The sequence below is a fragment of the Podarcis liolepis genome, assembly GCF_965112155.1.
Source record: "Podarcis liolepis genome assembly, chromosome: 14".
NCBI lineage: Eukaryota > Metazoa > Chordata > Lepidosauria > Squamata > Lacertidae > Podarcis > Podarcis liolepis.
In genome coordinates this window covers 22,707,897-22,735,340 of record NC_139569.1, presented here as the reverse complement: position 1 = coordinate 22,735,340, position 27,444 = coordinate 22,707,897, and the positions used below count along the sequence as shown (strand labels likewise).

Below are 27,444 nucleotides of genomic sequence, written 5' to 3'. Positions count from 1 at the left end.
CAAACCATGAGCCCCGTCATGTACTAAAAGGGCTCCAATGCTCATTAGCAGCAAGTATCCTTCAGACAAAAGTGAGAAAACCTAAGCATTGTGGACTGTTCCCAGTACAATCTCAAATTCACTGTCTTACCTTTACCAAATACTGGGCTTCTTTCTATTCTGATTTTTTAAAACATTTATTTTCCTAGGTTGCAAAGACAGTCGCCCAAAGGCTGAATACAGACCCTATGCTACTACAGTTTTTCAAGTCCCAAGGGTAAGAAGCAATCATCTGAATTAATATTTCAGCTGTAGTGCCTTTTATGCAGTTTTAGCACAGTACAGTGGTACCTCTGGATACGAACAGGATACGTTCCGGAGCCCCGTTCACATCCTGAAGTAAATGTAACACACGTCTGCGCATGCACAGGTCGCGTTTCACCGCTTCCACGAATGCACATGATGTCGTTTTTTAGCGTCTGCGCATGCATGAGCGGCGAAACCCGGAAATAACGTACTCCGTTACTTCCGGGTCGCCGCGGAGCGCAACCTGAAAATACTTAACTTGAAGTTACTTCAACCCGAGGTATGACTGTAGTAGTCTTTGGGGTAAGTTACTAAAGCCCTAAATCTAAGTTATAGTTCCTGTGGAAGATGTGCCTGCTGGTTACAAACATGTACACATGAGAACCCAGGTCCTAAGCATTGTCAGTGCTGGGTCTGAGAGAATTGGAGAGGTCTTAAGTCTAAGCACAGGGAACTAACTTGTGGCAGGGAATCCAATGGGATTGAAAAGCAAGCTAAAAATAACTACCTCAGGATAAATAGAGTCAAAAAGGTAACATCTGCATAACTGCTTCTGGCCCGTTTCTTAGAGCAGTGTTTCCCAACCGCCCCCCCCCCCCGGATATTCAAAGGGGGCCACAGAGGGAAGTGAGAAGAAAGGGGGGGGGAATCATTTTTTAAATTAAAAAAAATCCTGATTGGCTGGCTATCTGCTTGGCCAATCACAAGCAGCTAAGGGGGCAACCCACTAGAGGGCAGTCTAGCACTTTTTTTGCCACATGCGTTTTCTTGAAGCTGTCCTGGTTTGTTTCCAGTGTAAGAGGGGAATCGCTGAAGCTCCTGTTTTTGACCACTGCTTGTAGCTGCCGCCAGTGCTGTGCTAGTTGGCAGCCTGTGCGTGACTCCATAAGATGCGGGGTTCAATCCACCCCAGCGCCTAGCCAAGCAGGGTCGTCTCGTACTGCTGACTTTCATCTAGTAAATAACTAAGTGCCTACTCAGAAGAAAGGGACGTGGGTGGCGCTGTGGGTTAAACCACAGAGCCTAGGACTTGCCAATCAGAAGGTCGGCGGTTCGAATCCCCGCGATGGGGTGAGCTCCCGTTGCTCGGTCCCTGCTCCTGCCAACCTAGCAGTTTGAAAGCACGTCAAAGTGCAAGTAGATAAATAGGTACCGCTCCAGCGGGAAAGTAAACGGCGTTTCCGTACACTACTCTGGTTCGACAGAAGCGGCTTAGTCATGCTGGCCACATGACCCGGAAGCTGTATGCCGGCTCCCTCAGCCAATAAAGCAAGATGAGCGCCCCAACCCCAGAGTCGGACCCGACTAGACCTAATGGTCAGGGTTCCCTTTTTACTCAGAAGAAAGCTGCACTGAGTTCAGTGGGCCTTAACAGGTAAAGGTAAAGGTCCAGTCATGACCGACTCTAGGGTTGCGGCGCTCCTTACTTCCAGGTAAAGGAGCCAGGGCTCCTCCAGATGACAAGATCATTTTACACTAGGTTAGTGAGGACCACTTGCTTTTTAAAATTCTCCCATATATACAGAAATCCCTGTGCGCCTTTTGCAGACCCTCCAAGTGTCTCTATTTTCCAGGGGCAGTTCCTTTCTGGTAGGATGGTGGTGGTGGGGCACAGGAAGGAAAAAAGTTCGGAAGGGGGGCATGGTTGAGAAAAATTTAGGAAACACTGCCCTAGAGTAACCTGGTTCTGTGCCCTCTGCCCCAAATCTCCCAGTTTTGTCATATATAGAAAGAACATAATGAGAGGGAACCTTGCACAGACTAAAAGCTTGGGACAAAGCACAGTATCATAATTGCATCAATTAAAACACAAAACAGTGATGCAGCTTTTAACTCTTCCTCAAGTTTTATAGTCAATATGGTAAAAGTTATAGTAGCAGCACTGACAGTAATATGTCAATCTTAAGATGATGGTCCAAGAAACACTCTGCAGATGAATATGAGCCTGCCTAAGCCCTTCGTTTCTCATTGGAGGCCCTCTTCTGGGCCTTATGGCTATCTAAAGTTTAGTGGATAGTGACCGGGGTAGGGTAGGGGTTTTCTCAGTTGTGTCACCCAACTGTACAGATTGTGAGCACTGAACTAACTTTGTGTTTCAAAAATCTTCTTTCCTGGCTTCCTTGTTCAGTTATAGAGATGGCCCAGGTAACCCTCTTAGACATAATTATGATGGAACTTTAAGAGATCTCCTGCAGTTCTTCAAGCCTAGACAGCCCAAGAAACTTTACTATCAGCAGGTAGGAGACTTTCTTGTCCATATATGGAGGAAGATTCTTTGGTTCATCTGCATAATGACAACATTTCTTTTTCCCCTCTCTCCTCCCTAGCTTAAAATGAAAATCACAGACTTTGAAAACAGGAGAAGTTTTAAGTGCATATGGTTAAACAGCCAGTTTAGAGAAGAGGTAAGTTGTTTTTCCTTGAAAATATCGAACCTAGCCTGCAATCAAAGAAGTAGGATTGGATGATTAGTTTAAATGCATTCGCAGATTAAAATTTGCCCCACAATTGTTTCCTGTGAGGCAGTGATTGCAAAATATTGGTTAGTTACAAAATTTAAATTCTGACATCCCTTTTTCTCATAATGCAAAAATACAATGCCATGAAATTTCCAAAACTGAAAATGAGTTTTTTTCTGTCTAAAGTATTGATCTTTCATGTCATTACTCAGTGCCATAAAATTGTGGTTTCCCTATGTGAACTTCTACCTGAGTAACTGCACAACAGGGTTGCAATTTGTCCATTATGTATCGCATAAAGGGTGTAATTAATAGACAAGCTGTACGTGTTTTGGAGGGAAGTTGCCTATGTTGCAAGCCCCATGTTGAAAGTCATGGAAACAGATGTGCTCATTCATTTTGGTTCAGAGGAGTCCCTGGGCAGGTCTCGGCCCTTGCCTGTAGCAACAAGAACTTTTTATGTTATATGCTTCATTTCCTCGTGTTTCCCATAGCATTTTATTTCTTGACTGATTCCCTTCTCTCCCCCCCCCTTTAATGTTTGTTTAGGAAATAACACTATATCCAGACAAGCATGGGTGTGTACGGGACTTATTAGACGAATGTAAAAAAGCTGTAGAACTTGCTGAGAGAGGTTCAGGGAAATTAAGGCAAGTGCTTGTTCATTAACTTTCATATCACTTCTTGAGAGGGATGTGTGGGTAGCCCTTAATGCATGTCACTCTTATTAAGGTAGTTCAATAAAGAAGTTACACTTCTCAGCCTGCTCCAAACAGATCGCTGCACTAGTCCTGCCCTGGACACCAGTTCCCTGCTTGTGCATATAGGGAGTTCTTTGGATGAGGGGAGGGCAGGAACAGCACAGGGTTGCAATGTATGGACTGGGTGAGAAGGCCAGCCATAATCCCTTTTCCCTTTGCGACTGCTGTACACATAAGCAAGGCTTATGTGTGTACCTCAGTGCTTTTTTTGGGGGGGGGAATGCAGGGGTACGCATACCCCTAAACATTTTGTGAATCTAAGTCTGGCCTCATTGAGGGACATTATTTCAATATGAGTAGGGAATAGAGACTACTCCTAAACATTTTTTTTTAGAAAAAAGCACTGGTGTACCTAAACATCTTTACAAAACAGAATCTTTATTTTGTTGTAAACCTGGAATGCTTTCCCATATTCTTGAATGAATTCTTCCACAGTTCACCTAATAACATTCCAAATGTCAAATAAAGTATCTCCAGCATCAGACATTAACCAAAACTCCCTAAAGAAGTGGGAAACTTTTGGTCCTCCATATGTTGTTGGACTACAACTCCCATCGGTCTTGAGACCGAAGCTGGCAGGGGTTGATGGGAGATGTTGTTTAGCAACATCTGGAGGGTCAAATAATTAGCTCAGCAGAACTCGATGTCTACTCCACTTAAGACATTGGGTACCATCTGCTGGGAGCTGCTTTTGCACAAGCCCAGTCAGCGCAAAAGGAAATTTGTCCCATGAAACTGTTGGTTTATATAGACCACTAACCCTAATTTAGTGTTTTTACTTAATCTATTTCTCTTCTCTTGTTAAGGCTGCTAGAAATTGTAAGTTACAAAATAATTGGTGTCCATCAGGAAGATGAATTGTTAGAGTGTTTATCACCAGCAACAAGTCGAACGTTTCGAATAGAGGTCAGTATGGTGTGAAATGTGAATATTTGAACTATCATAGTTAACAGCTCCAAGTTTTCGTTATTGAGGCCATTGGCAGACATAATGTGTCTAGAGCAGGATTCTAAGTTAGTTTAGTTAACTATGTCCATTTTAAAATTTCTGCTCCATTCTCTCTCTCTCTCTCTGTTTTAAATTTTATTTTATTTTAGCTGTGTTTTGTGCCCAATTTCATTATGTTAACACCACGTTTGGTTAAGCAATTTATAAATCTTTCTAAATAAAAAAACAAATAAATAGCAACAATGGATGGTGGCCATTCTACCTCATTAGCATTTGCAGCAACCTTCCCCAGCTAAGTTGCAGGTGGGTGGGTGGGGCTTACTTCTTCCTACCCCAATGAAGAGGAACCAGGAAGTCTCCTTATCAGGGCCCAATTCATCTCTAGACACAAAGAGAATATTGAAGAAGTTGTGCTGCTGCTGTGGCTTTCATTATTTCATGAGTTTCATTTTTAAAAAACTCAGTTTCCATTGGTGGTGTTTCTGCCTGTGTCTTCTTTTGCTTCTGGTGGTACATCTGCCTGATGCGAAATGTGTGCTGCTGTCTTTGATTGCAGGAAATCCCCCTGGACCAGGTAGATCTAGATAAGGAGAATGAGATGCTCATCACAGTGGCTCATTTCCAGAAAGAGGTTTTTGGGACGTTTGGCACTCCTTTCTTGCTAAGGATACACCAGGTGAGAGTCCTGTTTCTCTTAACTATGTACTATTGCAACGCAGGTGGTAGCCTTCACCAATGTTGTGCCATCCTGGTTTGCTGCAGGGCACCACATTGGAGAAGACTGGTGTTGCTAGAAGGGAAAGTTTGTTGCATTAAATCCTGGATTATCCAGGAGTAGCAATAATCACCTGCGGTCATTGTTTCTTGTATGCATATTTTATTCAGCTTCTGTGATTTGGGTGGCCTTACATAAATTGGTCATCTAGTTCCTTTTGTCTGTATTTAGAGGTTCGCTGATACCCAAGTTTGACTAATTACATTTTAGTACATGTTCAGTGGCATCTTTAGCCACATAGGTTTCAGAACTTTGGTTGGCATTAATTTTTTTGCACCGCTGGGGTTGTGCTTTTCTGCCTAGGGTGAACACTTTCGAGAGGTGATGAAGAGGATTCAGACAGTGCTGGACATCCAGGAGAAGGAATTTGAAAAGGTATTGCCTCAGCAGATCACTCAGGAAGATTTTGCTCAGCATAGCATAGCTTCTGAAGGGACCTGCATCTTTTAGCCCTGCCAACATGTTAGCCCTGCCAACATGAATGTCTCTTATAATTCTGCAAGTGCTCCTCTTCCCCCTGCGTCCCCACACAGGAAGTCGCTCTCTGCATATTTTGATGCTCTGCGATTTGAGGGTGGGATTTTAGGAAGTCCTGCTCGGTCTGGCATCAGCATCTGTGTATCGGAACCACCTTTGTGGAAGTTGTTAATGTTTGACATTTTATTATGTTTTCATATTGTGCTGGAAGCCACCCAGAGTGACTGGGGAAACTTAGCCAGATGGGCAGGGTATTATTGTTATTATTATTACTACTACTACTACTACTACTACAATGGTACCTCGGGTTACATACGCTTCAGGTTACATACGCTTCAGGTTACAGACTCCGCTAACCCAGAAATAGTACCTCGGGTTAAGAACTTTGCTTCAGGATGAGAACAGAAATTGTGCAGTGGTGGTGCAGCAGCAGAGGGAGACCCCATTAGCTAAAGTGGTGCTTCAGGTTAAGAACAGACCAGCGGAACGAATTAAGCCCTTAACCCGAGATACCACTGTATTATTACTACTACTACAGTTGTACCTTGGTTTTCGAACAGCTTAGTTTTCAAACATTTTGGCTCCCGAACACCGCAAACCCGGAAGTGAGTGTTCCAGTTTGCGAACTATTTTTGGAAGCCGAACATCCAACAGGGCTTCCGATTGGCTGCAGGAGCTTCCTGCAGCCAATCAGAAGCTGAGTTTGGTTTCCAAACATTTTGGAAATCAAACGGAATTCTGGAACGGATTCCATTCGACTTCCAACGTATGACTGTAGTATTATCATCATCATCATTATTATTATTATATCTTGCATATATCAATAGCTGGTAGAGCCCGGCCTCCCCACCCCCTGCCAGTTGCTCCGCAGATGGTGAGAACCACTGAGCGAGCCCCCTCTGAAATTAACCCCACCAAACGCTTCCCATCAGGCCTGTATCACCTCTATCTTAATTCCCCATAATTCTGCTGAGGGCGCTCCACGACATTGTATTATGGGACATTAAAGATAGTGAATGCCTTGATCCAAGCAGCCACTGGGCTCCCCTAGGAATCGCATTGGCACTGCGAGGTATGGTAAAGGGTGGGTCAGTTGACAGCCACTTCAGTCACGGTGGCACAAGGAGGGGCAACAGCACCACTGTGCCAGGGGGCCATCTCCACTGGTGCTAGAATAGTGGGATCCTGCTTGTAATGTAATAGGCGATCAAATCTTACTGTCCTGGCAATGGGAAAGGCAAGAAGCCCACCACAGCTGAACCCCCTGTGCCCTCCAGATGTTGTTGGATTCCAGCTGCTGTCAGCCCCAGCTGCCAGCATGGCCAGTGGAGGTCGCCAGGTTGCCCACCTTAGGAATTGGCACTTGTCTATGGTATGGGGCTGGTGCTGATAGTAAACAACTCAATGAGAACGCTAACTTTGGCCTGTTTCCATGCTGTGGGTTAGAATCATAGATTTCAAAGGGACCCAAGGGTCATCTAGTCCAACTCCCTGCAATGCAGGAATCTCCGCTAAAGCATCCATGACGGAGGGCCACCAACCTCTGCTTAAAAACCTCCAAGGAAAGAGAGTCCACCACCTTCCAAGGGAGACTGGGTTGAGAGATGAGAGCCAAGGAAATGCAACCACAAGACTGGGAGGCTTTGAAGTCTACGAAAATAATTTTCTTAACAATACTCCTTGAGAAATTAGCATTTGAGCTCTGACGTTTTTATTTATTTATTTGTTCTTTCTGAAGTTTAAGTTTGCCATTGTAATGATGGGTCGACACCAGTATCTAAATGAAGATGAATATGAAGTGAACTTGAAAGATTTTGAGCCCCAACCTGGTGAGTGTCCATTTATTTACTTTGCTTCTAGGAGGGGTTTATGTTTTTTTTTTGGCTCCTTGAAGATCAATGGGGCAGACTTCCATGTGTGGCGTTTATTCTCTGGCCTGCTCAATGTCTTGCCCTCCAAGGTGAACACAGCCCACCAGCTCCGTATATTTGCATACGTTTTGTCATAGAAGCCTGTGTTAGAGTGACAACTTTACTCAGTGCAGCATCCAATGAAGTCGTTCCATTAGAGCTAGGACTTGGCTGTGCAACAGAACTTCCTCTCTCTTTCTTCTTCCCATGGGCCCCCTAAATCTGTTCTTGGGGTTCCCCCATTGCTGGCAGAGCTGAATCAGGGAGAGAGGACAGGGAGGGGAAGTTCTTTTGCACTGACAGAACCACGTCGCTGAATGCCACCCTCAATTCTTGACATTCTAAATTTTGTACAAAACAATCTGAAAGTGTGTTCATTCTGTCTCTCCCTCTCCCTCTTTCTCGCTTCTTTCTTCTTTGTTTTTCTTCCCTTCCAGGCAACATGTCTCATCCCAGGCCATGGCTAGGGCTTGACCATTTCAACAAAGCCCCAAAGAGAAGTCGCTACACGTACCTTGAAAAAGCTATTAAAATCCATAACTGACTTACCCTCTCCAGTTTGTTCGAGGCAAAAGGGGCAACAATGTGTGTGTGTGTGTGCGTGTGTGTGCGTGTGTGTGTGTGCGCACCTTTTTAACAACTGTAGGACTTTTGGTACACGTGCACTCGATCGGAAGTCTCCAGCAAGAGGATTTGCTGCTGATTTATTAATTTTATTTTGAGGCTGTTCAGTTTGGCTTCTCTGTATCTATTATTGACTGCCCTTTCTTTTTTTTTCTTTTTGAGCAAAAATGAAGGTGTTTTATAAAAGCTTGGGTGCCAATGAGAGTTTTTATGGGAAATGTAAACAAAGCGAGATTGTCAGCATAAGAAGGAAAGGGTTGAGTTAGAGCAGTTGACATTGGCGAAATATTGTCTGTAGTACGTTAACTGGACAGCCTTTTCTGGCTGACCTCCCCCTCCCTTGCCCTCCCCTCCTTCCTCCCCCACTTCCCAAATGCGTGGTACCTGCCATCACTGCAGCTAGTTGGCGCTATGGTTAGGCTCACGCCCAATTTATTTCCTTCAGTTATATACTTTAAATGACATTTTTGTGCATTTGTAAATGCAAAGAGAAACTCACATCATCAATAAATAGCAATCTCTACTTCATTGTGTACACTGTTGGCACTTATTCGAGGGGGGGGAGATTTTGTCTCTTCAATCAGCCTAGAATTTCTCTTTTTATTATTATAATATTATTATTATTATAAATAAATGGATTTTGAGTCAAATTTGTTTTTCTCACATCACCTTTTGCCAAGGAAGAAGTTGGGGAACCCCCCCCCCAAAGGAGGTGCAGTGTATTTGTATCCCTTTAGAAACGGTTTGAGAGTAAAATCCCTTGGTTGCAGTGAGATTTACAAGCATAGTACCAACTTCCCAGAGAATTTGAAGAAGGAAAAGGCATCTGTTTTATAATTAATTTAGTTAATCTGGGAAGACATAGGAAGACAAAACAAAATAGCCTTTTAGCACTGAGGGCATGTTCACTAGCATTTAGTAAGCTGTTGACTTTGTAAAAAATGCGGGGGTGGGGCTTGGGAGGGGGAAGAAAACAAATTGTATATTTAACAGAGGAACATGTACAATTTAACATTTGGGGTTCCTTTGGGGGGGGCTGGGGGGGGCAGGGTGAGTCTGCAAGTGAATTTCACAGATGTCAATATTCATTGTGTGTAGTTTTATTTCAATCCCCAGACTGCTTTTCCATTTTAGTTTGGAGCTACAAGCAGCCCCATGTGTCTCTCCTAAGTTTTTGAGTGCGGTAAAAATATAGAAGCAGCAATTTACACTCCCCCGCCCAACATTATTTCTCATTATTTCTCTTCTTCCCCCCTCCTCCATTCCCTCCTGCCAATATTTTATTTTGTTTCTGTAGCTGCGGTGTGCAACAATTCTTCCTGTATATTGCCTTTTTTTCTTTTTTTGCTGGAAAAAAATGTTGTATGTTGAATAAAAATTTTCTATAAAATTTTACTTTAGTGAGTGATGGCCTGGACGTTGAAGAAGATTTCCACTCTCCTTGCAAGTTTTCTGAAGATTTTGTTTAGACAGAATCTTCTATTTTTATTTTGCCAGTTAATCCACATTTGAAATCTGGCCTTAATTTAGGGATAAGGGTAAGTGTCATCCATTCATCATATTTGAACTTTTGAGCAGCATCAGTTATCTAATCCTCAAAACGAAAGGCACTGCTCCAGAGGCATTGCTGTATCTGGGTTCATACTGATAGGCAATAAAATGACTATGCAGAGCTGTGTCTGTAGCACGGAAAGATGCGGTGGTGAAATTCATAGAGGACTGTCAAACCTCTGCAGCCAAATAGTTCAAACTGCACTTGGGTAAATTCCAGACACTCGGTGGGAACACTGGTCAGTTAACCACATTCATACTGAGAACTTAATCCTGTTGTGGTGCAATTTCCACTGATTCTACCTGCTTTCTTTGCCCTCTAAACACATTTCCACGGTGGCTCATAGAATTGTACAGTTGTAAGGGACACCAGGGGTCATCTACTACAGCCCCCTGCAATACAGGAATGACAGCTGATTGCTGATGCTGTGCCAGGCAGCACTCACAGACAGTATCAACTAGTAGACCTGCTTCCCAGTTTGAGAGGATGCCCAAGCTGCCCTCCACTCTCTGGGCTTCTGTCCCCATTTCCACAAACTGGCCAGCCCTGCAGGATTGTCCCTCTACAGCCCTCTTTCTCCCCTAAACATCTGGATCAGAGGAGGCACTCCCACACTAGTTTATGTACCTGGCACTATCAACTCGTAATTCCTTTTCTCAGTACCGCCTTCCTGCCAGCACACATCAAAAGGGACTTCCTTCTGTCTTGCCTTCTCTCTGCCTTGATAGTTCAATGGTTTTGGGGTGGGAGCGGCATATGGAATGCTTTCCGCTGCCCAAGTCTTACAGCAGGAGTGGTGGGGAGCCTTTTTTTTTCACCCCAGGGGCCAGATCCTTTTTGGTCCCCACCTCTGTGAGCCAGTTTTGACAAGCAAGTGGTGCAGTACAGCTGCCAGCCGTCTTACGGCAGTGGACTAGGTGCCTGGGAACCTCAGTGCAAAGGGACTTTTTGAGCCCTGTGCTGGGGGTTTCCAGACATCAAGCATGGAAGTCAGTTGGGAAACTCAGTTGCACAGTCAATCCCTGCAGAAAGCAGCTTTCCCAACCCCATTCCAGATGTCACATATGGCAAGCGGATGCCATTTGGGGTAAACTGCATTGTGGGCTGCATTGGCCAGAAGTTCTCCATTTCTGCATCACTGGTTTGCACCATTATTTATGTGGTCTATTTTCTGAGCACCTCCTTTTCTTTTGATATTCTCCCACCCACATATGATTTATGCCATGTGAAGGGCTTGACTTCTTTATCACATCTCTGTGCCCCTGGCCATGGATTTGAAAACTGGTATTTCTGGGGTGCTTTTCTTTTGTTCTGTATTTCTTTTCAAGAGGCACTCTTATTTCCCTGCTCTTTTTTAAAAAAAGAAGAAGAAAATGAAGAAAGTTCCCTCTCAGTTCCCATGTACATGTTGGGAGCCTCATGCGTGTGCAACACTATGTGCAGTTCAGACCTATTCAGGCCTCTTCAGGGACAGCGGAAGGCCTGTGTCTATTCTGTGCCTCAACTGACACCACTCCCTGGGCTGTGAGAGTCTTGAAACGGTCTTGGCAGAGCAGGGGGGTGGGGAACTATTTTCCATTCACCTCTTACTGGTGGCGGATGGAGCAATAGGTTTGATTTAAACTTTGTACAGAGCCTAGGGCTTGCCGATCAGAAGGTTGGCGGTTCGAATCCCCGCGACGGGGTGAGCTCCCGTTCCTCGGTCCCTGCTCCCAACCTAGCAGTTCGAAAGCACATCGAAGTGCAAGTAGATAAATAGGTACCACTCTGGCAGGAAGGTAAACGCTGTTTCCGTGCACTGCTGTGGTTCACCAGAAGCAGCTTAGTCATGCTGGCCACATGACCCCAAAAAACTGTGGACAAACGCCAGCTCCCTCGATCAGTAAAGCGAGATGAGCGCCGCAACCCCAGAGTCGTTCGCTGCTGGACTTAACGGTTAGGGGTACCTTTACAGTAAGCTACCTTCCAGCCATGCAAAAGCCAGAGGTTTCTAACACACACACAAAAAGAATCTCTTCCATCTCATCCCTCCATCAAAGTAATAAAGAGCCATTATCACAGGTCAAAGCCCACTCTAGTGAGGTCTGTGACCGGGGGGGGGGGGGGGTCATGAGAAGCTTGGAAGGCTGCTTTTGGCCCGAGATTCTCCATCCCTGTGGTTAGAGTTCCAAGTAGCAACATTTTGGAGCTTTACCAAGTTGTGTGTTTCTGCATTAAATGACGCTTAATTGTGACGAAGATATTCCAGGTATCAAAAACATCTCAAGCACAGAGGCTTTGTAGAGTTCTGGGCCCTCCTGGCAACGTTGTCCTTATGTTCATAACCAGGTGTTTAAAATTCAAGCTTCTGCAATAAAAATCTAATAGAAGTGCCCATAGGTGCACTTGTGGAAACATGTAAATTTGTATTGGTTCAGAATTTAGTTATCCCAAGATAAATCAGGTTTCTAGCCCTTAAGGTTGTAAAATAGGCTTGGAAGTGTGTGTGGACAGCACCTGTGAAATCTCCAAAGCATCTCCTAAGGAGGGGAACACCTGACCACAAGCACTGCTTAGAACATGAATTTTGCAATATTAACATGGTCTTAATCTCAGATTACAGGCAGCCCTGTAGGTAAACTTTGCCAACTTTTACAAGGCCTGTCTTCCTTGGTCTTTCTGTGGTTATTTCCAGAACCATAATGAAACCCCTTCTGGTGTGTGTTAATACCCCCTTTTCTTACCAGATGAAGCATCCATAAAATTGCCCAAGATTGTTGCTGTTTTTTAATGCTCTCTTCATTTGCCAAGAATTAAAATATTTTCCCATCAGTGTTCAGTTTAGTATTTGACTCTTAGCAGGTGTGTTCCAAAGCAGGTGTCTTCCAAAGAGATTTGAGCACTTTATCAAAAATCAAGATGTGCCTATATGAACTTTTCTTTGAACCCTACCCCACTCCCCCCAAAAATCCAGCCAGGCAGTGCTAACCTAGGAAGAAGTATCAATTCATATTTAGAAAGGAATAATGGGATATTTTGACGCAGGTGGAACAGTATACTGTATTAGGAATTGTTATAAGACACCCTGTTTGGGGACACTTGTTCAAAACTAGATTAGGGTGGAGGAGTGGACACTGGTGTTAAAGATTCTCTTTTATACATTGAGCCAGCCAAAATGAAAAATGCAGCATGCAGAGATTTTACATGGGGTAGGATTTTTGCACCAGATAAGAACATAAGCTGAACTTTCTGAATCGGGCCAGTGCTGCATTTAATCCACAATTCTGCTCACACGGCGGCCAACTGGATATCTCTGGGAAGCCTGCAAAGGACATGAGCACAGCAGCACCTCCTTTGGGCTGGAGGAAATGGTATTCAGAAGCATTGCTACCTCTGACTGTGGATGTAGAGCATAGCCATCATGACTAGTAGCTGTAGGTAGCCTTCCATTTCATGAATTTGTCCAATCTTCCTTTAAAGCAGGCTTCCTCAACCTCAGCCCTCCAGATGTTTTTGGCCTACAACTCCATGATCCCTAGCTAGCAGGACCAGTGGTTCAGGATGATGGGAATTGTAGTCTCAAAACATCTGGAGGGCTGAGGTTGAGGAAGCCTGCTTTAAAGTCATCACGCTTGGTGGACATCACTGCCTTTTTGGGGAGAGAGTTCGATATTTTAACTGCACTGCACGAAGAAGGGCTTTCTTTTATCTGTCCTGAAGAACCACGCGTGGTTGGATGCCATTTTGAGCAGCTCATAATCCAGGCATAGGCAAACTTGGCCCTCCAGAGGTCTTGTTAGCTAGAGATGATGGGAGTTGTAGTCCCAAAACATCTGGAGGGCCGAGTTTGCCTATGCCTGTGACATCATCTCTCCCTAACCCACCCTGGACTGCAGGGTTCCACCTCTTGAGCACCTAAAATTTATCTGCTGGTAGCAGACTGATGGCTGCAAAAATATAAATGTAGCAAAAAGAAAAGAAAAAGTGGGCATCTTCGGGATCGTACTCAAGAGTTACACATGCACACACAAATGAACTAGAAAAATAATTGAGTTAACCACAGAATCGGAATTGGAAGGAACCAAGAAGGCAATCTAGTCCAACCCTCCTGCAATACAGGAATATCTTGCTCAGTGTGGGGCTCTAACCCATGACCCTGAGTTTAAGAGTCTCGTGCTCTACCAGCTGAGCCATCTCAGCTGAAACTGAATGATTTTTTAAAACACTAGAATTTAGGAAATTTCATGAATAATTTATCCCAGTCAAGATGGGCTACCTCTATTAGAATTCCTGAAATACAGTACTGGCTTTAGCTGACCATTAAGTGATGCTTTCCCCTCAAAATTAAGCCTGCCATATTGTCAATTGTGCTACAAAAATCCAGTATGCACTGTACTAAAAATAATGAGGTGTATTGAAGCCTGAAGCCTGTGGCATTGCCACTAGATGGTGCACACTCTCTTGTTCAGTGACGTTCAGCAGGAAATTGGTGGGATTTGACGTCTCAAAGGTACAGGAGTTGATGGTTTCGGCGTGCTAATTTATTAGCTAGCTGATGCTAAAACTAGCCAACTCAATCACTTGGACCAAGAATCTTGCCCTAGTTTGTACCCCTGTGAATAAGGTAAGTACACCCACAACATGTTAATCAGATCTCTGAACTATTTTCCTGTTTTTTATCATATGAGATGAACAGGTAGGGGCAAGTTGTTCTGTAGTAGACCATGATTTGCAATGGAGAGCTTGTGTCATACTCAAAAGAGATCTGGCATGGAAAGTCTCGATAGCTGGTTGTTCTGCATTTCCTTTTTTTAAAAAACATTCCCAGTTTTGCCTACTGCCAGACTAACAACAACAGAACATACTTTATTTTGCATGTCAAAACAAGTGCTGTTGCTATAAATTTTTCACACAGTTTTGTTGGGAAGTATTGTATAGTTAATAATGTCAGCAAGTTCAGATTTATGCAAAGTTAATTTCTGCTGCTTCTAACTTTGCAGTTGTACATCGTTTTAGGCTTTTTCAGGGCATGTCATGAATGGTATCAGTAATCTGCACAACAGACCAGCAGAGCAGGTCCTGCATAGGAATCCCTATATCCCAAGAAGGGTGAGGCATTAAGACAAAGCTGCTTTGTCTGAGTCAGGTTTGAGCTACAGAGGAAAGATCCATTACCACCACTGATTTTAACAACATATCAATTTTTTTTAATGGTTTCTTACAATTTCTGAATAATGCAAAGTACAAGGCTGCACACAGGAAAATGAAGTGCCACGGAGGTACAAAAGGTGATCCAGAAACATTTCTCTTTTTTCTAAACAATGTAATATTTCTCCTGCATAAATTACACAAAGGTCTAAAGCTTTGGTGTACATCAAAGTAAGGAGCTCTATAAATAGTCACAACTTGTTGTAAACTTCCTAAAACTTTTCACCATCCATTTCCAATATGCAAACAGTCTGGGAGAGAATGAAAGAAAAGTGATTTGCTAAGCTCAGACCCTTTTCAGCCGAAGGGCCACATTCCTTCTGAGACAACCTCGTAAGGGCCACATGGCAGCAGTGGCTAGGACCAGAGGCAAAACTGGCAGATCAACAAGTGTAACCTTTGTACAGTAGTCTAATTTTTATAAACCCACACCCCTCTCTGATCCATTCAGGCAAATAAATATAGGATTTCAAGGACATATTCCAGCCGGGGGGGGGGGGAGGAATGAAGCAATGCTGGTGAGAGGTGTGGTCTGGGGAGAGTCTCAAGGGGCAGATGGAGGAACCTGGATGGCTGCAAAACAACTTCTACTCACAGAAATAGGTGTGTTCTAAAAGGAGCTTTGGGGAAACGGGTGCAAAAGGTTCTTGTGCAATTTCTGATTTGGGAGTTTGTGCATGATCAACCAGGCCACAGGCTAAGAATGGCTGTGATTGGTTCAGGGAATAAGGCTAACAAGGATGCGAGGCAAGTATGAAATCAAGGGATGCCAAAGCCCAGGCAAAAAGCTGTTGACCAACCTACCAACAGCCTCTTCCTGCTTCATCCTTCTGGGGTCAGCAGGGGCAAGGAGACTGCAGCAACCACATTCCAGGCAAGCTTTACTGGAAAGCTGGCAGGAGTGGGAAATTGCTGAGCAATTCTGCACCCGCAACAGTCCCAAGAGTCAATGCATGAATTCACCGAAGGAAAGGAGATTCTCTTCCAGCTTGATTCCCTGCGAGTTGGCCTCAAATGGCTTTTCTTCCAGGCATCTATAGTCTCTTGTATCGGTAGATGTGGTACCTGCATTTAGGGCAGTAATGGTCTACGTCCTTGCAGCAATTCGTCATGAAAGGGATGAGGCAGCAGCCCATGCAGCCTCTGGGAGAGAGGGCAGAAAGTTTTAAAGAGGTTTGTTTTTATCCCTTCATCAAAAATTTGATTTCAGGACAGTTTGCAATAGTTTGACAATTTTAACAATATAGCCCCAATAACACTAATAAAACACAAGAGAGAAAATCTCAGCGATAGAATGCTCTTTAAATGACTGGGCAAATGAAAAGGTGTTTGGTGCTTACAAGATAACTAGGTGGATGCCAGGCAAGACTCACTAGGATCTGAAAAGGCCCTCTTAAGAACAGAGGAAGCAGCCTTCTGAGTCAAACCATTGGTCAATCTATGTTAATATTGTCTACACTAACTGGCAGTGGCTTTCCAGAATTTCAGGTGGCGCTACTTGGGAGATGCTTGGGATTGAACCTAAGATCTTCTGCATGCAAAGCAGGTGCTTTACCTGTAGCCCTTCCCTTTAGGAAGTTAGGATGCTGTCTTATACAGAGACAGAAACTTTCATCTCCCCTTTTTGATAGCTTCCTTGCCTCTGAAGGAGGAGGCACTCTTCTGTGTGTGTTGCGTGTGCATGCATTTTGCAAGGAATGAAATCTCACAAAGCTTCAAATTCAAGCTAGATTACTTATGTTTTCCCAAATACTGCCAAATGCCAAATGTGGAGTGTATTCTTTAGCATTCAAGAGCATCCATCCATTTGGACCATGAGGGATGGCCTCTTCCCTGCTTTCAATGGGATAAGTATGTATCTGCATTCCCAGACAGACCGTGCCTAGTGTCAAAAGAGCAGGGTCTTTCCAGGAGGACAACCAAGGACTCCCAGTGCGTTGCAGTTGTTTGCCCATGCCAACCCCTATTTGCTGGCACCAGGCAAGCTTCTCTGCAGGGCAAGAGGACATTCACATTTCATCTAGCACTGGCTTTAATTGTGGAATTACATTCTGTGTACGTATATCTCTTTGTATAGAAAAAGCACTCACCCCATCACACACACAGCACTGCAAGCTATGTATGTCAGAGTTCCCACACGATAGACAACCTCCGTCGTAATGATCTGGCGGCAGCAAGGGCAGATGGTGGACGCTGGCTTGCTCGAGAAGATTCCCGCAACCACCACCGGAGGACCAGAGTCCATTTCAACTAGGAGTTGCAAAAACAAAATTGTTCTGTCTGAGCATTTACCTTTGTTCCACTATCACTTCCCAGCTGCAGCCCATCCATCGAGAATACCTCCCCACGGCGTTTGTGATACAGCAGCCACTTGGAGTTGTTGGGCTAGAAGGGTTTAATTCTTTCCTTCACATCAAGCTCACTGGGCCAGTTGCTGTCTCTCAGCCAAACCTACTTCACTGGGTGGGTGTGAGGATATAACGAGGACGGCTGGGGGACAGTTTATGCTACCTTGATTTGCTTGGAGAAAAATAATAACTTCAAAAAGCCCTCCTATTGGCACCCATATGATGTGGATGTTTTCAAGTCTAAACATGGTGCTGGGTAGAGGCTTTGGCAAGGGAAAGAAGCTGTGGGGTGGGTGTGGAGCCCTGTATTGCCCACAGACCAGCAGTTACTCATCTCTGGGCAGAAGGTCATTAAAACAACAATATAAATGTCAACACACCGGTCTGGGTAGGTTTGCCTACCCAGGTTTTAAGCTGTTACTGAAAAGAGGACAGTGATGGTACCTGCCTGATGCCAATGGGCAGAGAGTTCCAGCTGCCAAAGCTCAATTTCCTACAAGTGATGCTTTAAAAGGAAATCCCAGCTCCACAGGTTATAATGGTTGAGCGGGCATATATGGTACAAGGTGAGCCTTCAAGTTAACTGATCTCAAGCAGTTACAGGTTTTTGTTTTTTTTTAAAAAAAGATACTAACACCTTGAATCTGGCTCAGTAAAAAATTGGCAGCCAGTGCAGATGACTGAGCCAGGAGTGTTATATTCTGATGGGGTCTTGATCTGGTCAGCAACTGTGCTGCAGCATTTTGCACTAGCTGCAGTTTCCGGATCAAGCCCATGGAAATCCCCCACACACAGCACATCGCAGTAATCCGATCTGTATAGGTTTCTAACACATACTTGGTCCTACTTGATCACAAGGGACATCTTGACATGAATATGGTGGTGGAGATGGACAGTCGTAGCCATCGCTGCTTTTTCCATAGCCATAGCCACCTGCACCAAAATAAAAAGAAAAAACAAGCAGAAGAACCTTTAGTTGCATAGGATTTCCCAGGCAGCTTCAGCTGAGAACGTACGAAGAGCCCTGCTAAATAATTGCAATATAACCCATCTGTTGTTGTTGGCATCTGTTTCAAGAGACAATGGATTGCACCTTCAGTGAAGTCACCTCCCCTGCTCAGCCTCGCTGATGTGGTCCATAGGAAAGCAGAGCAATTCGTTTGGTGCCAGCTTGGCTGCAGGAGTTGCCAGAAGGAGGCGTACAAGGGAGTAACCCATCCTAGTACCTGGGATAAAGTGTGGGTCATAGCTTCTGTTAGCGGTATTGAACGTGGGGCTGGCAAGTGGCCAACCTTCCTAATTTAGTTTGGACTAAAGCTGCCCACTTGTGAGTGTGTTTCTGTGCATCCTATAACATTTGCCACTTGCTTACCTGATGAAGTAGAAGGTTCTGGCCAGAATGGATCTGGTGCATAGGGTTCCTGGGCGTAAGGTTCCGGATTATATGATGACTGTTGTGGGTATGGTGATGAATATCCTGGTGCAAATGGTTCCGGCTGCTGTGCCAGGGGTATCATGGGGATCGAGACGGTCTTTTTTTGTTGCTCCATTTCTGGTGGTTTGTCTGCACGTGATACAGCAAAGGCAAGGTAAGGGGTGGAAGCTAATGTTTCACTGAATTAGGGAGAGAGGCATCATACACATAGGTTTCTACCAAGGAGATCAGGTGCAAAATCAGGACATCACCAATGTCAGATTAGCCAATGTAAACATCTTTGAAACTATTGTGGTGGTTCCATAAAGTATTTCTGAAGTGACACATAGGAAGTTGCTTTGTACCAAATGTGACCATTGGTTCGTCTAGCTACAGTGACTGGCAGTGGCTCTCTCCAAGATTTCCATCTGATGGGAGTTGGAGTCCAACATCTGGAGAGCCGCAAGTTTTCTATCCCTCCCCTAGAGCAGCCAGTGCTTGGGTCCCCAGATGTTTTTGAACGACAACTCCCATCATTCATAGCAAGCAGGACTAGTGGCTGGTCTAGGGTGTGCAGCTTCAGGCATCTGACTTTCACAATTTCCAGGTAAAAAGGTAAAGGGACCCCTGACCATTGGGTCCAGTCATGGCCGACTCTGGGGTTGCGGTGCTCATCTCGCTTTATTGGCCGAGGGAGCCAGCGTACAGCTTCCGAGTCATGTGGCCAGCATGACTAAGCCACTTCTGGCGAACCAGAGCAGCGCACGGAAACGCCGTTTACCCTCCCGTTGGAGTGGTACATATTTATCTTCTTGCAGTTTGATGTGCTTTCGAACTGCTAGGTTGGCAGGAGCAGGGACCGAGCAACGAGAGCTCACCCTGTCGCGGGGATTCAAACCGCCGACCTTCTGATCGGCAAGTCCTAGGCTCTGTAGTTTAGCCCACAGTGCCACCCGCTTCCCTTTAAAATTTCCAGGTACCCCACCATTATCTGTTCCAGAGCAGGGGATCATTATACAAAAAGCAGGCTTGCCAGTAAGGAAATGCTCTCTCTTCCTCCCACCTCCTACACCAACATACAATGTAGCAAAAAATCAAAGACTCTTGTGGCATCCTAATGACATGGTTGTTGGACGATGCAACTCATTTGCAGTGCTGATGCAACTGAGAACAAGCTGCAGCTCAAGAAGCCTGTGGTTTGGACCTTGCATCTGTCCTGAACACACTATGTAGCCTTGCACCCGAGCTAAATCACCTGTGTGTGATGCAATTGTTTCTTCATGTCAGCAATCTCTAAGTTAATCTATGCATGCTTATGAAGCAACTTGACGATGGAGATCGTCAATACCAGGGAAGGTCCTAGGATGGAAGAAGGGACCTTCTATATGCAGAGCAGATGCTCTGCCGCAGCTACATCCAGTGGTCCATCTAGCTCAGTATTGTCAGCATCACTGGTCTTAAGCATCACCGGCCATGGCATGATCCAAGGTGAGTCACAACAGGAGCACTACCACAGTGCAAATATATGGTAAAGGTTTAAGAAATGTGCAGTGAAAGGTTAAGCCTGAGACATTCTTCATGCAAAGCAGATGCTCTGTCACTGAGCTGCAGCCCTTCCTCAGTATGTAGGTTGATGAATCTAAAGCTGAATGTAAGAACATTACAAAGAGCTCTGCTGGATCAGGTCAGTGGCCCATCTAGTCCAGTATGCCCTGTTCTCACAGTGGTCAAACAACATCCCATCAGGAACCCCACAGGCAGGACCTGAGTGCCCCACATATAGAGACAGCCTAGTTCTCGAACATTTTGGCGCCGAACAATTGAAACCTGGAAGTGACTGTTCCAGTTTTTAAATGTTCTTTTGGAAGCCGAACATCTTATGGGGTTTCCACAGCTTCTGATTGGCTGCAGGAACTTCAGAAGCTGTGCTTTGGTTTTTGAACACTTTGGAAGTTGAACAGATGTCTGGAACAGATTCTGTTTGACTTCCAAGGTATGACTGTAGCTTGCTTTTACGTAACGGGGGATTCTCCATAGGACTTATATATTGATCGTTTGCCAATATTGGCTTGCCCAAGGCTTACATGGAGTAAATAATAATAATAATAATAATAATAATAATAATAATAATAATAATAATAATAATAATAATAATAAATTTATACCCCGCCCACCTGGCTGGGTTTCCCCAGCCACTCTGGGCAGCTTCCAACAAAGTATTAAAATACAGTTTAGATTACGAGCCTCTCCCAACATCCTTTTTATTGCACATTCAGCAAGGTTTATGCTCATGATGTTATCATGGTGGTTGCACAAGATCATGCATTCAATACCATTTGTACCTACAAAAGTTTTGGGGCTCCCACAGTACTTCGTTTGCAAAAGATGCATGTCCTGCTAAATTCCTGTAGCTTTTCAAACCACAAATATTTGTGGGGTGGGCAAGGGCCTTTTAGATGGCAATAATGCAGGAACAGTGAGGAAGAATCACAGAACCACTAATGTGCTGTGATTAAGGCAATCATATGTTGCAGAAGGCAAGGCATTATTGAACATTCATTCTGATTTGTTTGTGGGGTGGTTATAGGCGATCGCCCCAAGTTCCTCTCAGGCTGTTTATGCAAGTCTTCATCTTATTCATTTTTTCAATACATTTCCCTGTCACTTTCTTAACCACAAAACTCTGTTTATTTTTAAGTGTAGATTTGTTGTGCTAGGACATGGCAGGATGCATAAATTTGTTGAAAAATACTAAGGTTCATTATTGTTTCACAAGATGTGTATCTCTTTAAAGGCCAGAGCAAAACTTATGACCTAGTTTTACAGCTGTAAAGCAGTATAGCAGGTGCTGTTAAGTTGTGTTAATTAAGCTGTGTCAGCAATTGTTTACAGTACGTAAAGAGCAGCGTGCACCTCTCTCAGTACCCTGGTGAATGGGTTGATGGATGGGTCATACTTATAGATGTAATGTAATTTGATGTAAGAGGAGTTTTTGTTTTTGTAATTAAAGCCAAGCAAAAGTTATTTTTGTGTTTCTTCGTTGTTTCCTGAACGTGAGGTCTCCCCAGCATGCTTTCCGCAGTGCAAGTAATCTGCCAAATACGCAACAAATTTAGCAAAACCTAAATTTCCCCGGATATGCTTGAATTCCACTCAAAGAAATGCTGACAGTCTGAAGACAGCCCACTTAAAGAGAAATTAGTGAGTAATTATTCATTTAAGAAAAATCCCTCTAGCTAGATCAGGCTAAAGGTAAAGGGACCCCTGACCATTAGGTCCAGTTGTGACCAACTCTGGGGTTGCGGCGCTCATCTCGCTTTATTGGCCGAGGGAGCCGGCGTACAGCTTCCGGGTCATGTGGCCAGCATGACTAAGCCGCTTCTGGCGAACCAGAGCAGCGCACGGAAACGCCGTTTACCTTCCCGCCGCAGCGGTACCTATTTATCTACTTGCACTTTGACGTACTTTTGAACTGCTAGGTTGGCAGGAGCTGGGACCGAGCAACGGGAGCTCACCCCGTCGCAGGGATTTGAACCCCCAATCTTCTGATCGGCAAGCCCTAGGCTCTGTGGTTTAACCCACAGCGCCGCCCATGTCCCTCTAGATCAGGCTAGCTAGAGGCTTACCTAACCCAGCATGCTTTTTCCAAAATGACCAACTGGATGGCTCTGGGAAGTACAACAGCAAGAAGGAGGAGCATTTCCCCCACTTATGGTTCACAGCAAGCAGTATTTAGAGGTATACCACCTCTGATCCTGAAGGTTCTTTCTATACAGCCACTATGGGCATAAGAAGGGCCTTGTTGGAGCAAGCCTATCAAGTCTAGAATCCTGCCCCCCCCCCATGGCCAACCAGATGACCCTAAAGCAAAGCCAACAGGCAGGACATGTGTGAAACGGTAGCTCTCCCACTTGGGATTCCCAGGAACTGGTCTTCAAAGGCACCATCATAATCATTAATACAGGGGGAAATAATTCTACATAACCTCAACGCAGAGCAAATGCATGCAGCACTGGTTCACATGCCTTTCCCCCTGCCCCTGTGAGGAAACAAGCCAAGGCACTGGTCCCCAATGGCCTGGGGCAGCCTTCCTCAACCTCGGCCCTCCAGATGTTTTTGGCCTACAACTCCCATGATCCCTAGCTAGCTAGGTCAGGGATGATGGGAATTGTAGTCTCAAAACATCTGGAGGGCTGAGGTTGAGGAAGCCTGGCCTAGGGCTACCTGCCTAGATGAAAAGGGAGGGGCAGGACAGAGAGGCAAGAGGCTCTGAACCCAGCTTCAGCTGGGGCGGGCGGGATATAAATACAATTTTATTATTTATTATTATATTGCCCCATGAGATCACTATGTGCAATGAAGCCAGAAATAGACTTGCCTGTCATTACAGATACCTCTCCTCCTCCAGTGGGAGGAGAACATCACTCAGGCCCCATATGCACTATGCATTAAAATCAATATCATACCACTTTGAACCGTCATGACTTCCGCCCAATTATATTGGGAACTGTAGGCGCTGAAAGGTGTTGATGCCCATCTCCCCAGAGCTTCAGTTCCCAGAATGGTTTAGCAATCAATCCATCTTCCCAGGGAACTCTGGGAAATGGAGCTAGCTGCCTGAAGGGAACAGGAGTCCCCTAGCAACTTTCAGCATCCTAAGCAAACTACAGTTCCCAAGATTCTTTGAGGAAGCCATGATAGTTTAAAGTGGTACAATGATGCTTTGAATGTAAAGCTCAGATGAGGCCTTAATGGAGGGGCATGTGCTTTGCACAGGTATGAACCTTGTTCTGTCCTGTCTTCTCCAGTTAAGGAACCTCGAGCAGCAAAGAGATGGGGTGAAACCTCTGTGGGAGGTCTTGGAGAGTCATTTTCAGTTAGGGTGGACAATGCTGAGCTGGATGGACCAAGACATGACTCTGTAGAAGGCAGCTTGTGTCAATTCATTCCTGCAACTAGGGATGTGAGGAGCAGCAGCTATTCTCATCCCATCGAGTGTTCTCCGCTATCAGCACTGCTTCCGTTTCACTGCGGTTTGTTTCCGCTAAAAGCAGTCTGCTAGCCTCACAATTCGCTATGGCCAAAGCTGGCATAATTAATAATTGTGTAATCAATTTCAATGCATTTCAGAGGAATGTATTGTCAATGCAGACAACGACACACAATTATTTACCGTACATAACATTTGTGGACTTAAAAAAAGCAGCAGTAGCAAATACCACTTGTATTTGCTTGCATGATTTCCATTCCTGATCTCCAAACATGGAACCTGTAGCAATTCTACTCCTCTTTCCGCTTCTCATGGAGTTCTCCAATAGTCTTACCTCCAACCCACCAATCAGGGTACCCTTTCACTTCTCCTCTCTCTCTATTGGATGACTACCAGTTTCTACTTGTTTCCAGATGGAGAAAAATATTTCTATGTTGAATTTCTCAGATTTGATACACCTTTCTTCATGTCCTTCTTTCCTGCCTTTTTTCCAAACTGAAAAGCCCCAAACGCTGTCCAACTTTCTTCATAGGGAAGTTGCTCCAACCCCTTGATAAATTTGCTTGCTTTTTCGGAACCTTTTCCATCTATTTTTCTCCAAGGAGTTCAAAGCGCTTCATGGTTCTCCCCCTCCTCATTTAATCCCCACAGTCCTGTGAGGTAAGTTAGGCTGAGAGGCACTGACTAGCCCTAGGTCACCCACTGAGCTTCATGGGGCCGAGTGATGATTTGAATCCTGGTCTCCCAGGCCTAGTCCATACCCCAACTCAGACCTTTCCAAACTGTGTGTCTTGACACATGAATGTGTTGGCTGCTGTGTGTAGGTGTGTTGCGCAAATGTTCCCTGTGCTCCTCCTGGGGCTGGAAAGAGGTTAATTTAACCTCTGGTTTGCTAGTAAAATTGAATTACTGTGTCACAAAATGATGCATGTCTAAAAGGTGTCACCAGCATGAAAAGTTTGTAGCTCTAAACACTACAACACCACTTTTGAGGTGAGGCATCCAGCACTGTCCATCGTTATTCCAAGTGTGGCTGCACCATAGATTCATATCAGAAGTTAAAAGCCAAGTTTAAGAATTCCCATTAATCTTCCACCATCCGTTCCAGTTTTAAGTCTTTTCAAATTTGACTTTACAAGCTGGTAAAGCTGGTAACTTTTTCTTTTTTTTAAAGAAAGACTTAAGCTTAAGTCTTCATGACAAATTAAGCTAGGGTTGCCATATTTCAAAAAGTGAAAATTCCCCCCCCCCCAATATTTCTGCCCAGACACTGTTTCTGATGGACAATGGCCGGCTATGTCCACGAAATTCCAGACGTATGGCAACCCTAAATTAAGCCATTATGGAGCTGGTTGAATCACCATGTTTCAGCTTTGCAAGATATGAATGAACCTTTTCCCTGCATGGGCAGATTCTTCTCTCTTTGTGTGAGCCACAATTTAATCAGGAAAGCCTTTAATAAATCATAGTTTCCAGTTTCATCCAAACTGGGAAATTCTGGTTACTTGTTCCAAGTCAGGCTATTAAACCAACTTCAACTGTTGGCTTCAACATCCTGACTAGTTCTGAAGCTCTTAACCAAAGTTTCCCCATTTGGGCAAAACGGGGGAAACTGTGTTTAATTGACAACTTTCTTGGTTCTTTGAAAGGTAGGTGCACAGGGACTGCAGGCAGGCATAGAAAAGTCTTGTACATATCTTGGCTGAATAAACTGAGATATGGTCGTCCAAACATAGCTTGGGAATAAAATCCCGTCCTAGCAAAGTCCTGCACTGCTCTTGCTGTGTGCTGCCCACACGCCATGAACCAAGGATGAGGAACCCTGTGTTCCTCTCCTCCCAGTATGGCCAATGCTCATGGGCGTTGTAGCCCAAGACCTCCTCTTGGGAATTCCAGTGTGAACCACCTGGAGTTTCATCACAGTACATTATTCAGCCAAGATCTGAATGAGAGATTTTCTCACGCATACACCCCTATGTGGCAGGAGCAAAGAAGCCAGGAAGCTGCCAGTTAAACACAGTTTTCCCCATTTCACCCAGACTGGGAAACTAAGGTTGCCAGCTTCGGAACAAGCCAGGATGTAAAGCCACAAACTGAAGTTGGTTTAATATCCTGACTTGTTCTAGATCTGTTGACCATAGTTTCCCAGTTTGGATGAAACTGCAAACTATGGCTTATTGCAGGCTTTTCTGATTAAATATAAATATATTAAAATAAACAAAACACAGCCCTAATATACACAGATATAAAGAATTAACATTTACCGTCATCCAGCATTTAGAAGAGACTCATCTATGTTTTGCTTAGGAATCTCTGCCAAGTGGCCGATCTGTTGATGTGTTGTATCAATTTTGACAAACCTCACACCTTGGGGGGATTGTCTCCAATGCTAGTCCTATTCAGAGTAGACCCACTGAAATGAATGGACAAGGTTAGCTTTGCTCCATTCATTTCAGTGGGTCTACTCAGAGTAAAACATAGTTAACTATTGCTTTCATTGCTGCACCTTCTGTTTCATTTCCCCAGCAACTCAATGGAACAGCAAACTTAACTACCAAGGAAATTCCATACCTCAGTAGACTGTGAACAAGATGAGACGACTGGTTTCCCCTCCCAAAATTTCCAATCACTTTATCCTCAGGTTGGATGCTGTCGTTGTCCCACGGAAGGGAAAGAGCATGGTGTTGCCCTTGTAGAGATGAGGATGCTGACAGATGGCTTATCCCAGTTTAAAATGACAGGAAGGGACTGTTGGCAGGTAGGTAGGCAGGTAGCATTTAATTACCCCCCCAGGTTAGCCAAGTGCTCCAGCCTCCTCCATACACTTGGCTTGTTGCAAACATCCAATTAAGGAATGTGGGGGAACGAGTTTGCTGGGAGGGCTGGGATGTGGCTCATTCATCCCATGCCAGCTATTTGGGTTCATGCTTGACATGGAAGGTAATTGAAGATAATCCCCGGAGCATTTGCTCAAGGCTTTCTTTAAACAGAAGAACCACAACACGGAAAGGTGTTCACTATTATTGGATCAACACAGGCACAAGTCCAAGACATGACCCGCTTGCACTTCCACCCTCCTGGGCAAATTCCATTTCAAAGTTCACTCGTGTAGAAAGCATCTTCTTTAGCTTAAAGAGTGGCCAGGGCTCCTCAAAACTTCGAAACAGAACACCCAGTGGAGAACGGGTTTTCTTTTTTAATGACATCTCATGATACAACTTAGGTAAAGGTAAAGGGACCCCTGACCATTAGGTCCAGTCGTGGCCGACTCTGGGGTTGCAGCGCTCATCTCACTTTATTGGCCGAGGGACCCGGCGTACAGCATGACTAAGCCGCTTCTGGCGAACCAGAGCAGCGCACAGAAACGCTGTTTACCTTCCCGCTGGAGCAGTACCTATTTATTTACTTGCACTTTGACGTGCTTTCGAACTGCTGGGTTGGCAGGAGCAGGGACCGAGCAACGGGAGCTCACCCCATCGTGGGGATTCGAACCACCGACCTTCTGATCGGCAAGTCCTAGGCTCTGTGGTTTAACCCACAGCGCCACCCTACAGAGGTGTAAATGTGTCACTTGATTGGTTTTACAGTTTTGAAGTTAACTTTTTATGGCCCTGACACACAAATGGCTTACTTTCGAAGTCCCCATCCCCTCCCCCAAGAGATACCCCCCCCCAGTGGAAAAGCTGTTGACCAATTCAGATTCTGTGCAATGGA

At 44.7% G+C, this 27,444-nt stretch overlaps 2 protein-coding genes across 11 annotated transcripts in view; one reads left to right on the top strand and one right to left on the bottom strand.

The window, feature by feature from the left end:
* The window catches only part of USP7 (ubiquitin specific peptidase 7), an 83,831-nt gene extending 74,197 nt beyond the window's left edge, over positions 1 to 9,634 (top strand). For all 9 annotated transcript variants that reach the window (XM_083473616.1, XM_083473615.1, XM_083473622.1 and 6 more), the window contains 9 exons: positions 189 to 256; positions 2,414 to 2,522; positions 2,613 to 2,690; positions 3,294 to 3,394; positions 4,312 to 4,411; positions 5,010 to 5,129; positions 5,532 to 5,603; positions 7,444 to 7,534; positions 8,053 to 9,634. In XM_083473616.1, the coding sequence (XP_083329742.1) occupies positions 189 to 256; positions 2,414 to 2,522; positions 2,613 to 2,690; positions 3,294 to 3,394; positions 4,312 to 4,411; positions 5,010 to 5,129; positions 5,532 to 5,603; positions 7,444 to 7,534; positions 8,053 to 8,159 (846 nt within the window). In that variant the 3' untranslated portion in view covers positions 8,160 to 9,634. The remainder of the gene's footprint in view (positions 1 to 188; positions 257 to 2,413; positions 2,523 to 2,612; positions 2,691 to 3,293; positions 3,395 to 4,311; positions 4,412 to 5,009; positions 5,130 to 5,531; positions 5,604 to 7,443; positions 7,535 to 8,052) is intronic.
* A 6,127-nt stretch (positions 9,635 to 15,761) lies between these two features.
* On the bottom strand, positions 15,762 to 26,488 carry LOC310692714 (lipopolysaccharide-induced tumor necrosis factor-alpha factor homolog). 2 transcript variants are annotated; one of them, XM_083473903.1, is made up of 5 exons: positions 26,302 to 26,488; positions 18,699 to 18,890; positions 18,164 to 18,259; positions 17,069 to 17,228; positions 15,762 to 16,121 (listed from the first exon to the last, which is right to left on the bottom strand). In XM_083473903.1, the coding sequence occupies exons 2-5, from the start codon at positions 18,874 to 18,876 to the stop codon at positions 16,013 to 16,015; spliced, it is 543 nt and encodes a 180-aa protein (XP_083330029.1). In that variant the 5' UTR covers positions 18,877 to 18,890; positions 26,302 to 26,488; the 3' UTR covers positions 15,762 to 16,012. The 2 variants fall into 2 exon arrangements, with proteins under 2 accessions (XP_083330029.1, XP_083330028.1); XM_083473902.1 differs by lacking the exon at positions 26,302 to 26,488 and adding an exon at positions 25,995 to 26,132.
* Between the last annotated feature and the right edge of the window lie 956 nt (positions 26,489 to 27,444).